An 11,253-nucleotide genomic window follows, 5' to 3' on the forward strand; every position below is an offset into this window, starting at 1 on the left:
GCTCAAACACACACACACACTCACTCTCTCTCTCTCTCTCATGCCATCGCTCACAAAAAAACATTCTGGACACACAGAGAAACTCTCTCCTACCTAAGGGCCACCAGCCCACATACAGACTGGGTAGATTCCCTGGGCTCTGATTGTTGCCACTATGGTGAGTACCTGCCTTACAATCATATCCTCATGAGTTGTGACCCTGAGAAGTTAATGGTGCTGTATCTTTATTGGCTGTATGGCTAACTTGGGAAAGCGTTAGTGTTTGTTTAAATTCCTGGTTGTACACCGTAGTGTAGTAGCAGGTATTAGCCCGTTTCGCTGTAGAATTTATTTCTTATCGATTTTTAAATGTGCAAGATTCTATATTCATTTTCTTATTTGTTATACAGAGCCCTGTTTTCTTTGCAAATTTTTCTTGGGAAGTTTAATGAAAGTGCTATGAGATGGGGATTCTGTAATTGAATACTATAAACCTATACGGTTTCTTCTAGAAGGATTTGTAGATGCAGTTTTGATTTGGATTATTAAAGTAGCGCTTAGCCTCTGCATTAGAGAAGTACAGTTTTTAAATGGGTTGGTGACAATCTGGATTGTGTAATACAGACTTTTTAACTTGTTTCACCACATTGAAAAAACCCATGGTTCCTCTTTGCTTTTACTCAAGGCATAAAAAAAAAAAAAATGTCTCTCATTTCTCTCCAAGCTTAACATCAAAAGGACATTGACCGTAGTGTGTCAGGAGATTTGTTCTTTTGTTGGAAAAGTCATTCATTGTTTCTATGTAATTACTGTCTGCTTTTTTTCATCCATGGATTTCATGGTACTGCTCCAGGCCATGTCGTACCAAGATAATCTCCAGCACACAGCCAACTAAACTCGTTGAATAAAAGAGTCAACGTGTTACTTTAGACCCTCGCTTGTTGGCTGTAATTTAGTCTTGCTAGGCACGCAGCACATCTCTGGTGAAGTGACTAGAGACAGTATGGGCTGTACGTCTCACAGCCTTCAACACATAAATGACAGGGAGACCGTGTCTTTATAACTTTGTTGCGTTATAATCATTAGCTCAGAAATATCTACATTTATTAGGGACATACACTAGTTTAGTGGATTCCAGCTGAAGTTGTGGTTTCTAAGGAGAAACTACAGTTGAGAAACAGTCATGAGAATAGGCTATACATTTATCCCCTAGTAATCTGGATGCTCACCAATGAGACTAATGACTAATGATAAGTGACATTGACTGCCGTAAAAGCAGAACCCGTGTGAACTATTCTAATCTCCCTACATTGCTCTTTATGGGACGCGACACAGTTTATTAGGCTATATGTGTATTCATAAAGAGTGACAAGTCCAATACACTGTGAAACAAGTATTAACATGTTTAATTCATTGACGAGTTAATGCCACTTTCAATGGACACGTCTGCCCGCCCTAGCTGTCTCCATGGTTTGTTCCCTGAAGTCCAACAACAGCACAGCTTGTTTCTCCACAGTCAGGCGGCCATAAGCGTTGTGCAATCGGAGCGCCTGTCCTTTGCACTTCCTCATGATAGGACTGCTCTGTCTCGATTCGAACAACCCTCATTACAGTGAGGTGTGGTGCTACAAGAGGAGAGCCATCCGCCACATGTCCTTTATTATCAACAACATGACGAGGCATAGATTTTTACCGCAACTATCATCAGTGTGACTAATAACAGATGCATACAGTATTCGAACCTCTCACCAGAGAGCAGAACCTGCGGTACCCGCTCACACAGAGCACAGATAAACAGCTTTTTTTGTGCCCCAGAGGGTCATTTGCATCTTGACTAAGGAAAGACAGACCGTCATAATACAGAACCCTTTCATCATAGAGGGGTAATCTGATTCATTAGGTCATACTAGGTCTTCTTCATTATATTTACGCAGCTCTTTTTACAGCCAGGCATTCAAGATACCTTTTTTTCCCCCAAATAGTAGTAGCAGAACCATTTTGGTTAGAATGACTATATTGTCTATGCAAAACACGGCAGAGTATAGGTTAATCAAATAATGAGAGCACAGAACACCTATGTACCCACTTCCTGTTTAGCGCCATGACTTTGTTGCATTTCCTCTGTGATCTGTTACACATACTAGGACCCTGAGGAGCTTAGTGCTCTCAGCACAGCAAGACACGGAGAGGTAGGTGAATCGTTGTTGGCTTGATTTGGTGAGATTGAGGTGGTTTAATACCAACATGGTGCAAACATCGGAAAGTTTACTCAGGGTTAAGCATTCTTTTCAGAGGCCGTCCTTTGATGGAATGTCAATCTAAGCTGTAAAACTACTTTTCTCTTAGATGACCCTAACCCAATAAGAATGAGAAGTTGTACATGTGGAGGTTGGAGTCATTAATCAATGTCAGTTATAAAGCATCTGTTACAAGCTGTTTTCTCCCTCTTTTCTCTCTGTCTCGCTCTCTTTCTTTCTCCTTTCCCTAGCTCCACAATTAGATATGTCTGTGAGTTTGTATAATAGAGAAATAACCAACAGTGTTTAATGAATGACTATTGATGTAAATTACATTATTTGTTTCTGTCTTCCTCAAATTAGTATTTATTAGGGGAAACTGTGTATCCATAAAGGACACTTCCTCCTCACTAGTCTTTGTTTGTTTGCTGCCAGCAGAACAACAAGTCTGATGTGAAGGCCATGACGGCTCGCTTCAACACGGGGGGAAACTCCACAGAGGGCATCTCTACAGGACGTACCAAAGCTGCCGTGCACCCCACCCTGTCCTCTGGACCCCCCATCCAGCCTAAGAAACCTGTCCTGGAGACCAGCCTATCAGGCAGCGCAGCATCCACCGCGCCCAAACCCAACTTCCTGAAGAACACTGTCTCCACCAAGAGTGCCCCAGAAGTTAGGGAGTTGCCCAAAACCAAAGCCATCGCTAGTATGTTTGAAAGTGCCCAAGAGGACAGCCAACCCTCTGTCAAACAGTACCCATTTAAACCCAAACCTCCTGGCCCAGAAGTATCCCATGACGCTGAGGTCAAAATTCCTCTGCCAAAACCCCCTCTCCAGAAGCCCTCTCTGAGCTCGACCCTGTCTGGCACCAAGCCTGCCTTCCCCAAACCACCCCTGTGTGTGGCCAAACCCACCTGGGGCAAAGACAGAAGCTCCAAACCTGACGACAGCGGGGTTACACCGAACAAATTACCCCCTTCCATAAAACCCATCAGCTCCATTGCAAAGATGCGGCTTCAGACAGAGGATAGTGTGGCTGGCGCTGTGGATTCTACAATCAAACCGTTCACACCAAGCACTACCCTCAAGCCCACAAACTTCAGGACTGCTCAGAATGCATTCAATCGAGGAGAGACACTATCTGAGGAAGGAGTGAAAGAAATAACCAAACTCCCCCTCACCTCCAGTGACTCTTGTCCCCCCAAACCTATAGCCAGTAAGAAACCCAGCTTTACTAAGAAGCCACTGGGCCACACCATTCCAGTCGCGGGGTTGAACCCTTCTGCCCTTACCAGTAGCTCTTCTTTCCCCAAAAGGAACCCACTGCCTAATATCCTGGCACTGGGGACTGCCCCAGCCAAACCCAACCGGCCTCCTAGGGTCAACTTGGAAAAGTTCAAGAAGGGCACAGAGCCTAGTACCGATGGTAAGTATTTTGTCTTTCACTTACCACTAATAAGCCACCTCAGGATAAGTCTATCAGCTGCTAAGATGCAAAACGTGTGGTTTTCTAAACATGCTCCAGTTCTGCAGATTGACAAGCCTTTCCCCCAGTCTGGTGGTTTCTGTGGTTGTATGCTCCACTGATCGGAGACAGGTGGTAGAACACACACATCAGCTGTGCCACAGGTTGTCATCACAACAGACAGACAGATTAGAGGGGTTGATCTTACGAAAGGTTTATAAAAGTCGTTACACACAGAAGTACAATTCCACGTTGAAATGTGAAACCAAAGAACATTGGCTTCCTCTATTCAAGTTCCCGCTCAAGTTTCTGTTTTACCTTCCTCCTTTTTACAGCTGATGTTTGCACCCTAATTGCGGAGTTCCTCTTTAAACAGGGACACATTCAAGTGAAAGGTTTCCTTTTTTGGATCCACATGTGAATATGGTTTTGACTAAAGATAGACTTCAGCATGGTTTGCATTATTGTAAGTCAGCAGACAGAAGAGGGATCCAATGTGAATTCCACACCCCCTCTGGTGACAATGTCGTTTTGAGATGTTACAGGCACTATTCGTGTATTTTGTAAGCATTGTTGTCTACATGCAGGATGAAATTCAACTTATTCAGTAACCAGATATCCAATGCTTGTTTTCTGCTGGACACGTTATAGGGACAAGGATGATTTTTTAAACTACAGAATAACGTCCATAGAACACGGAGGACTGAGGTCTTATTCAATTGCTATATTAAGAATCTGCAATTGATTTGAAAAGGAAAAGTTTTTCTTCACTACATCTGAAAGGACCATCTAAAGGTTTATGATTTTACCCTGAAGGTCCTGCTGGGGTTAGAAAGGGAAGTGTTCCTCCACCTCCTGCCTCTCACCCCAGTAACCATGTGGCCCCACCCCTGCCCTCGAACCCCATGGCCCCTAGCCTGCCACCGCGACCACCAGGAGCCATGTGAGTATCAGACTCTGATAATCAGGGGAATGTCGTGTGAAAGCCGAACAATATTAGACTAGGGTGATTGGCACTGAGGTACATACACAAGTAAAATACACATCGGCCTGTAGAGGCACAATGCACTTTCTTCAGAGCATAGAAACATCATAGAATACCATTCTTAACACCCTTTTTTGTTTATGCACTAGTAATTATTATTTCCTTTAACAACTTTGAAAATGGAATACTTGTGTACTGACTTTATTTTCATTGTGATGTGGTGGGTCATTTTGGCCAGTTGACTGACTTTGTGTCTCTGCCTCCAGAATCCAACCTGACCCAGATGAGAACTATGATGATGTGGGGTTAATGAACAACCCTCCTAGTAAAAGGAATGAGGTGACTTGAAATATTTGTCAACATTTCTGATTTTTTTTTATTATTTTTTTTACAAACTATCGCCATGTATTCGTACAGTATTCAAACTAAATATTTTTCCTCCAATAGGACAGTGAAAGTGATGAAATGTATGAAGATCTTGATGAAAGATGGTGAGAGATTCCCTCATAGAGATGTTAAAAGGTCTCATCTTTGTATCTGTGCCATCATGGCACCTGTGACAGCTTGGGCAGTGCAATTGAGGCTATCTCCATTTAAAAGTAGTATATATATTTATTTTGTTTGTTTAAAAATAGTGTAAAGCTAATATTGGTGATTTACCACCCCCTGCAGGGCTGGAGTCCTAAAGCAAATATTGTGTGTCATTCATTTATGACTAGATAGATGGTGGTGATAAGACTTCAACCCATTTACAGTCCATGAAACCCAATTTGAAGAAGACAATGCTCTGATCATTGGCTGATCGCTCCCAAACCATAGGAATCCCCACCCAGTTGAATATTTGAAAATGTACATTTTAGCAATTTCAGATGCTCTTATCCAAAGCGACTAATAATACAGTAGGGAGTGCATACATTACCCTCAATGGCGTACATACATTGTCTTCAATGGCAATGTCCATGGGTTATATGGATATAAAATGGGTTATGTCCAAGTTGAGTCCTCTCACTACAGTATCTCTATGGATTCACTCCAGTTTCTTTTCAACTTTTATTGTACCAGGTTTTAAATGAACACTGCCCTCTAGTGAGCATTAACACCACTGACACTTATTCTTTATCAGGGAATCGTCAAAGGAACAAGAGAAAAAGCGAGAGAGGGAGGAGAAAAAACGACAGGAGGTGGAAAAGAAAGAACAGAAAGAACGTGAGAGGAAAGAACAGGAGGCCAGAAAGAAATTCAAAGTGAGTGTTTGCACTGCAGAAGCCCGTTGTTCAGTGGTTCCCCTAAATCTTGCTATATTGTAGTTATCATGGAGTCCATCCTGTAGAATATTTGGGAAGTTAATGTGTATTACGTTGCATCCTCTATCATGTTTTTATTTATCCTTAATGTGGCAGCTGACTGGTCCACTGGAGGTCATCCACAGGGCCAAGGCCAGAGTGGACAGTAAAGGGAGCAAGACGGACCTGGGGCTGAAGCAGGGAGAGTCTATTGACATCATGCGTGTTTTGGACAACCCAGAGGGCCGCTGGCTGGGAAGGTCACAGGATGGCTCCTGTAAGTGACAGCTGTCTCCTCCTCCTCCTCCTCCTCCTCCTGTCTGCTCTTCCTCCTCTACTCCATCTCCTTTGTATTTTTCTTACTTTTCTCCCTCACATCCATTTAAATGTTGCCCATGTGTGAGATTTAAACATGTGCTTTGTATACTTTTAGATGGCTATGTGAAGACTGAGTCAGTTGCGATTGACTTTGACACTCTGAAGCGTCAGGGTGTGTCTATACCCAGTCAGATGGAACACGAACCGGAGGTATATGATGACGTGGACTTTCATAATAACCTCGGCAGGTAAAATGGCCACTGACACTATCAAAACCTTTGAGACAGATAACCATTGGAAAGATATGAATACCTTATTATAAAAATGCACTGCATGAATCCCTTTCACTGTCTTTAGTTTTGACTGTGTGATTATGTGCTCCATTGAAATCATGTTCTCATCATTCCAGTGGGATCAAGGGTCCAGGAAGTAAGTTTCAAATGACAACAACTTAATATTGAAAGTGAATAACACAATATTGTAATGTGGTCACACGTGACCATAGTTACATCTACAGTAGCTTCAATCTCCCTGTTGTCATTCATAGTGGTTCTTCCTCCACCACCTGAGGAGGGTGGGGATGTATATGATGATCTGGACGAGTCAAGCTTCAACGTCAGGTGAGAATATCGTGACCAGCTGCACTATGATGATGTAGATTCATTGGCGTGCGTTGATCTGTGAGTGTATACTTTCCATGCATGCGTCTGTGTGAGTGTATACTTTCCATGCATGTGTCTGTGTGAGTGTATACTTTCCATGCATGTGTCTGTGTGAGTGTATACTTTCCATGCATGTGTCTGTGTGAGTGTATACTTTCCATGCATGTGTCTGTGTGAGTGTATACTTTCCATGCATGTGTCTGTGTGAGTGTATACTTTCCATGCATGTGTCTGTGTGAGTGTATACTTTCCATGCATGTGTCTGTGTGAGTGTATGTAAATAAGTGTGTCTGTGTGATTGTATGTAAATAAGTGTGTGTGTGTGTGTGTGTGTGTGTGTGCAACCCTAGCCTCTCGGACACCAGATTGCCTCCTAAACCTCGCGGCCTCTCTTGGGTGGTAAAGGGCTTCGAGGAGTGGAGAAAAGGCCCAGGCAGCAAAATTGAGTAATTCTCTCATTAGTAAGATGGATCAGGAAAATTCACTGTCATTAACTCCTAACCCTATAACCCAAAATCTCAAAGAACTAAACAGGAGGGACAGAAGGGATTCACTAACTCATTACTGAATCATTTAATCAGTCTGAAATCATTCTTAAAACATCAATAAAAATACTGTTTTTGTACGTCCTTCAATTAATTAAAGGTCCAATGCAGCCGTTTTGATCTCAATATCATATCATTTCTGGGTAACAACTGTGATTGTTTTCAATTAAAATGGTAAAAAAAGAAACAAACATTGCTTCTTAGAAAAGAGCAATCTCTCAAGCAAGAATTTTGCTAGAACTGTCAGGAAGTGGTCTGAGTAGGGAGGGGAAAACTGAAAACTAGCTGTTATTGGTAGAGAGGTTTGGAACTATTTCTTATTGGTCTATTAACTAGACCAAACTCCATCCCACCAAAACAGGCTGAAATTTCAGGCAGCCTTTTCAAACAGCTAAAGTGGCATTATCATCATTTTCACAATTCCGCTGTATTATTCCAACCTCGTGGTGTGGAAATATATGTAAAACACAGTAATCACAGTTTTGACTGCACTTGGCCTTTAACAACCGTTTCATTCTGTCTATAAATGTATATGTACCCACAATGATATATGTACCGGTGTGAGTTAAATCATTGTAATTGTTGGCATTTGTTGACTTTCTGTGTGGTTGTTCAATTCTCTGTGTTGATTCATGTCCATTTGATCGAAATTGACCTACAGCACAAGCAATCAAATCAAATTACACCAGAGACCAGGCATAACATGGACTAAGATTTGAATTAAGTTTTTGTCATTTTCAGAGTACCTCCACCTTCCCAGTTTGACCAGGAAGGAAATACTGGTAAAGTATTATGTTTAATATCATGGGTGACTGTGTGCTCTGTGTCAGTGGGATTACAAAAACGTACATTTTCAATGTTTTTACTATTCTTTCTTTGTATCTCTTGCTGTTATAGAACAATCGGATGATGTCATTGATGAGGAAATCTATGATGATGTGGATGTCACTAACTTCCCTCCGACTCCACCTGTCAGCAGGTAGAGAGAGAGAGAGAGAGAGAGAGAGAGAGAGAGAGAGAGAGAGAGAGAGAGAGAGAGAGAGAGAGAGAGAGAGAGAGAGAGAGAGAGAGAGAGAGAGAGAGAGAGAGAGAGAGAGAGAGAGAGAGAGAGAGAGAGAGAGAGAGAGAGAGAGAGAGAGAGAGAGAGAGAGAGAGAGAGAGAGAGAGAGAGCTAATCCAATCCCCCACTGGGAAAAATGTTGATAATGTCACATTTCTTCTCTTTTCAGTCACCCACAAAGTAAATCCAAGGACAAGGCTGAGGACAAAGATCCTAAAAAGCTAAAGAAATTTGAGAAGGAAGAGAAGGATTTCAGAAAGAAGTTTAAGGTAAGTAGTATATTATTACAATTTACATAGATAGGACATTTTATGTATTTGTTTGACCCTCAATCCTGTTCTCTCCCACCATTAGCATGATCGGGAGATCAAGGTATTGTATCAGGTGACCATCGTTTCCACCTTGGCCAATAAGAAGTGGAGCAGTAAAGATCTGCCGTTGAGACCTGGGGAGACTGTGGATGTCATCGTTGAGCCTGTGGACAACAAGCTCATCTGCAGGAACATGGAGGGCAAGTGTGAGTAACAATGAATCCACACATAGGCATTCTGCAATAAAACCATTTTTGCAAGGGGGCTAACTTTAATGATCGTCATCTCTCTCTCCTTTAGTTGGCTACGTCTTGACTAGCCATATTGTAGTAGAGTAAGTACCACACAAAAACAGATCATTCAAAAACAGATCCAGAAATACACAACATCTAAAGTATGTTATTGACCAGTTCACTGAACTGCAGAGAAAATGCTTAGATATGAAATGCCCTAAATTTGATATAAATTATCTGTTTTGCTTTTACAGAGATTCTGATATCTATGACGACATTGGTGATGGTACGTTTCAGACTTTTGACATGAAATAATGGCATTTATACAAAGATCAAGTGATCAACTATATCAATTTATTCTTGCAATATGGTGCTGATATGTTTTTTATGTCAGAGGATTTTTATTTATTTATTATTTCTATCATTTCTAGTTAGCCTAATAATTCACATTTCTTTGCAGATTGCATCTATGACAACGACTGAACACTGTGTGCCAATATCTTGTTTTTTGGTTTGTTTCTTGTTTTACATCAATCTTTATCTTATTTATTGTGGTTATTTTGGGGGTGATATGACATTTTCATTCAAGAACAATACAGTCCACAAATTCAGTACTTTCTCTATGTTTTCCCTTTATGAATAACTGTGACTGCAATGTATAGGCCTAAATTACATACAATGTTGCATTTTTATATTGAAATGTAGGTTAAATTACATGGCTTTATCACATTGAATACTTATATTCTATATTTAACAAGACACATTACACACTGATTGACAAAAAGGTGTGACGATGATGATGATGATAAACTTAAATACTCATCATAAATGAATTTACTATGTGATGCCAAATAAAGCATTTCAGATCAGTTGTCATAGTTGGCTGGTTATCACCTGACAGGTGTGTTACCTATGTCATATTGTACTGAAAGTCAGAGACCATGACAACCTTAGAGTTTATGCGATCGGTCTGACCTTTCTGACTGAGAGTGTGAGGGAACAAATGCCTTGGTTTCTTAAAAAGCCCATGTCATAGAAATGCATCCGATTCACATAATAACAAATACAATAAAATAAATGATTTGCCCTTCATTGTTGCATTTTTCTGCATGAAATTCATGACTGCTTTCTCTGAATAATGATATTTGCTAGAATGGCAGTATTTCACTGGGACTCTATTTGCCTACAACACACACAGGCTACATAGTCTATCTAATGTTTTCTTTAGATAAAAAGGAAAGGTGACTAAATTAACCCCTTGTGGGAACCCACTGAGCTATATGTGGTGTTAAAAAAAGATGTATGTGCATTCGATTTGATCTGCTATCAAAAATCACTGAACAAGTTAATAAGAAACATCTTATGAGTGTTGAGTTTGGTCAACAAAAATTGTTATTGTTAATTTGCTACGTGAGGCTTATTTGATCAAATAGAAGTTTCGTAATGATTAGGTTGTCAGAAATGCTATTAAATATCCAAATTCCTAGTTCTGTGCACTGATATAAGTGGATGCACATGGCACGCACCTACTCCCATTGCCTGCTGCACTGCTGCTTGGATTCCACCTGGCAATCTGTTCACCGTCTGCCCTGGCCTGTCTCCCCCTGTCTGGTACAGGTACCTCCACCACACTCACCCCTCTCTCCCGAGCATTCGCTCACCTCCAGCACACACACACTGTTGAGGCGAGTGACTCTGAACTTACAATGGCTAGCCCAAAGTCGTTATATGTATATTTTTTTAATCTTGTGCATTTTGCTATTTTCCTCATAACTCCTGCATACTTTGTTGGCTACAAACTTTCTTTACCCAACCGTGGGACTTTGTTTCCCACACTCGGGACTCTATTGGTTACACAGACTTTTGGCCTCCCATCCTATTCTAACCACCTCTCGCCGGCTTTGTATTCATGTTACCTGATGAAATTGCTGTACAATATGATCTTGTTGCCATCTCATGCACATTCAGATGTCATAAATCAGCACTGCAGAGCTCTCCCTGTCCTATGCCGTGCCTTGATTGTATTACTGTTGATGATATCTGGAAATGTGTATGTACACCCTGGCCCATCTACTGTTGCTAGCCCCAATTCTGACTTGTGCTCTGATATCTGCTTCACTGTTTTCTGCTCTCGTAATAGCCTGGGTTTTCTGCATGTTAATAACATTAGAATGT

General features: G+C 41.2%; 1 protein-coding gene across 3 annotated transcripts; it reads left to right on the forward strand.

Annotated features, from left to right (window-relative positions):
- Positions 1 to 10,170, forward strand: LOC129818697 (FYN-binding protein 1-like). Of its 3 annotated transcripts, none has more exons than XM_055874844.1 (18): positions 2 to 157; positions 2,652 to 3,642; positions 4,498 to 4,624; positions 4,933 to 5,005; positions 5,114 to 5,157; positions 5,790 to 5,910; positions 6,067 to 6,226; positions 6,383 to 6,515; positions 6,677 to 6,696; positions 6,815 to 6,887; positions 7,280 to 7,375; positions 8,216 to 8,256; positions 8,372 to 8,453; positions 8,704 to 8,803; positions 8,889 to 9,051; positions 9,146 to 9,179; positions 9,333 to 9,364; positions 9,539 to 10,170. In XM_055874844.1, the coding sequence occupies exons 1-18, from the start codon at positions 155 to 157 to the stop codon at positions 9,559 to 9,561; spliced, it is 2,316 nt and encodes a 771-aa protein (XP_055730819.1). In that variant the 5' UTR covers positions 2 to 154; the 3' UTR covers positions 9,562 to 10,170. The 3 variants fall into 3 exon arrangements, with proteins under 3 accessions (XP_055730821.1, XP_055730819.1, XP_055730820.1); XM_055874845.1 differs by having other exon boundaries at positions 2,655 to 3,642; XM_055874846.1 differs by lacking the exon at positions 7,280 to 7,375 and having other exon boundaries at positions 1 to 157.
- Positions 10,171 to 11,253: the final 1,083 nt, after the last annotated feature.

This window comes from Salvelinus fontinalis, chromosome 21 (assembly GCF_029448725.1).
Source record: "Salvelinus fontinalis isolate EN_2023a chromosome 21, ASM2944872v1, whole genome shotgun sequence".
Taxonomy (NCBI): domain Eukaryota; kingdom Metazoa; phylum Chordata; class Actinopteri; order Salmoniformes; family Salmonidae; genus Salvelinus; species Salvelinus fontinalis.

What these genes read in the sequence shown, in the direction of transcription:
- LOC129818697 (XM_055874844.1), top strand. An exon ending in CACAGAGCCTAGTACCGATG is followed by an intron (nt 3,643 to 4,497) that starts GTAAGTATTTTG and finishes TTTACCCTGAAG; the next exon opens with GTCCTGCTGGGGTTAGAAAG. An exon ending in CCGACTCCACCTGTCAGCAG is followed by an intron (nt 8,454 to 8,703) that starts GTAGAGAGAGAG and finishes TTCTCTTTTCAG; the next exon opens with TCACCCACAAAGTAAATCCA.